The following is a 1,843-nucleotide window of genomic DNA, read 5'->3' on the forward strand; positions in this document are numbered from 1 at the left end:
CAAAGAAAATTGGTGTCCTTAAAAGGCTGGATTTTCCAATCTTTTTTAATTTCCAAAATACGTTTTTTTTTTATTCCTCTTTTTAATCAACTTTAGCATGGGTGTGTAAACATATTCTAGCCACTGTATAGTTCATATAGAGACAGAACATAATGAAAAAAACACAATGTTTGAAATTTGAAATGTTCCAAATAAAAATGTTTGATGGCAAAAAAAACACACACACAAAAACTGTACATGTCTGTCCCTCGTTGTGATTCTCTTTTCCCAGTGGTGGATGAGTTGCGTTTGACCCTCCTGTCTTAATACACCCACGCCTGCGAGAGGCAGACATGTCCCGCAAGTCAATTGGTCTGCCGGAATAAAACCAACGAAGAAGAAGACTTGCAGACTGAACGGCCCAGGGATGCAGCGAGACAAAACAAGCAACGCCGGTGGGGCTGAAAAGTAAGAATACAGCTATATTAAATTGAACTAATGAGATATGTGTATTTTCTTTCATTTAATTACATTGGGACGAGTTCTATATAGCTCGTGTTTTGACATACGAGTGCTAATTTGCAATGAAATGTGTCCTCAGGCCCGACCGCGAGGCCGCCATAATGTCGAAATACTACGATGGAGTTGAATTTCCTTTCTGTGACGAGTTCTCCAAATATGAAAAAATGGCAAAAATAGGACAAGGAACCTTTGGGTGAGTAATACACAAACATTGTATCGTGTGAGTGTATCTGTAAAGGCGTTTTAGGTGTGTGTGTGTGTGTGTGTCTAACGTTAGCTGTGCTATAGCTAACTTTGTTGTCATAAGGAATACCGTAATTCCTCAAATAAAAGCTGAGGCCTTTTATTTACCTAAACCGCAGAAGGTTCCCGGCTTGTAATTGGCTCCCTGTCTTTATTTGAGGAATTACGGTAGTGTAACGTAACAATAGAACAAGAGAACAATGAACATGGGGAAATTCGTTTTAGGACCAGAAGTCGGTTTAATGTTCATTAGACTTTTTGATAAAGTCAAAGAACATAGCTAGTTGTAAGAGCTGAACAAATGTGTTGTCTAGTACACTGTACATTAACGTTAGCTAGTTAACAAGGGGTGTTGTAGGCTGTAGTTTAACTTTACACTGTAACCTACCAGATCACCATAAGAGAAACACTTGCCCACAAGTGAAGATTCAACTTACTCATACAATAAAGATCCAACTAGAAATTAGCATTATAAGTTTTGCTAGGAATAATCTACCAATTTGGTTCATAGTTAAAACTTGGTTTTCTTTTTTTTGTGAGTGTTTACAATCAAGTTGTCAGTAAAAGTGTATTTGTAAATGTATGTATGTATGTATGTATGTAATATTCACATCATAGGGAGGTGTTCAAAGCAAAGCACAGACAGACCGGGAAGAAGGTTGCACTGAAGAAAGTTTTGATGGAAAATGAGAAAGAAGGGGTAAGAGACCATTCTCTTAAATATCATTATTTTTATAACCTTTTTATGTTGAATATCCATTAGATCGGGACACCTGTTATAAATGGTTGATGTGAACCCAGCGTGAGTGGTTTTACTATATGACAGAAAATGTATATTAAAGGGGAACTATGGAGGTTTTTTTTGCTTAATTTACCTTTTAACGTAGTCATTGGAATGGATATGAATGGTGGTCGTCTCGCTCCCCCCTTAGCGCCTGTGAGAGGAAAAACCACCCTCACAACTCCTCGGCCCAAAGTTGCTTCACGGCACTGCACACACAGGCCTACACGCCCTCATTCAGGAACCGACTAGCTATAAGAACAAGGTAGCGATGGAGTTTTTCCCACTATCATCATGGCTGAGCCGGCAAAAAAGAAG

General features: G+C 38.6%; 1 protein-coding gene across 2 annotated transcripts in view; it reads left to right on the top strand.

The window, feature by feature from the left end:
- Nucleotides 1-323: 323 nt before the first annotated feature.
- cdk9 (cyclin-dependent kinase 9 (CDC2-related kinase)) overlaps nt 324-1,843 on the top strand; it is a 24,296-nt gene continuing 22,776 nt past the window's right edge. For both annotated transcript variants that reach the window (XR_004335574.1, XM_032539264.1), the window contains exons 1-3: nt 324-447; nt 581-694; nt 1,363-1,444. Coding sequence is in view for 1 of the 2 variants with exons in the window: in XM_032539264.1 (XP_032395155.1) it covers nt 407-447; nt 581-694; nt 1,363-1,444 (237 nt within the window). In the remaining variant the exon portion in view is untranslated. The remainder of the gene's footprint in view (nt 448-580; nt 695-1,362; nt 1,445-1,843) is intronic.

This window comes from Etheostoma spectabile, chromosome 16 (assembly GCF_008692095.1).
Source record: "Etheostoma spectabile isolate EspeVRDwgs_2016 chromosome 16, UIUC_Espe_1.0, whole genome shotgun sequence".
Classification (NCBI taxonomy): domain Eukaryota; kingdom Metazoa; phylum Chordata; class Actinopteri; order Perciformes; family Percidae; genus Etheostoma; species Etheostoma spectabile.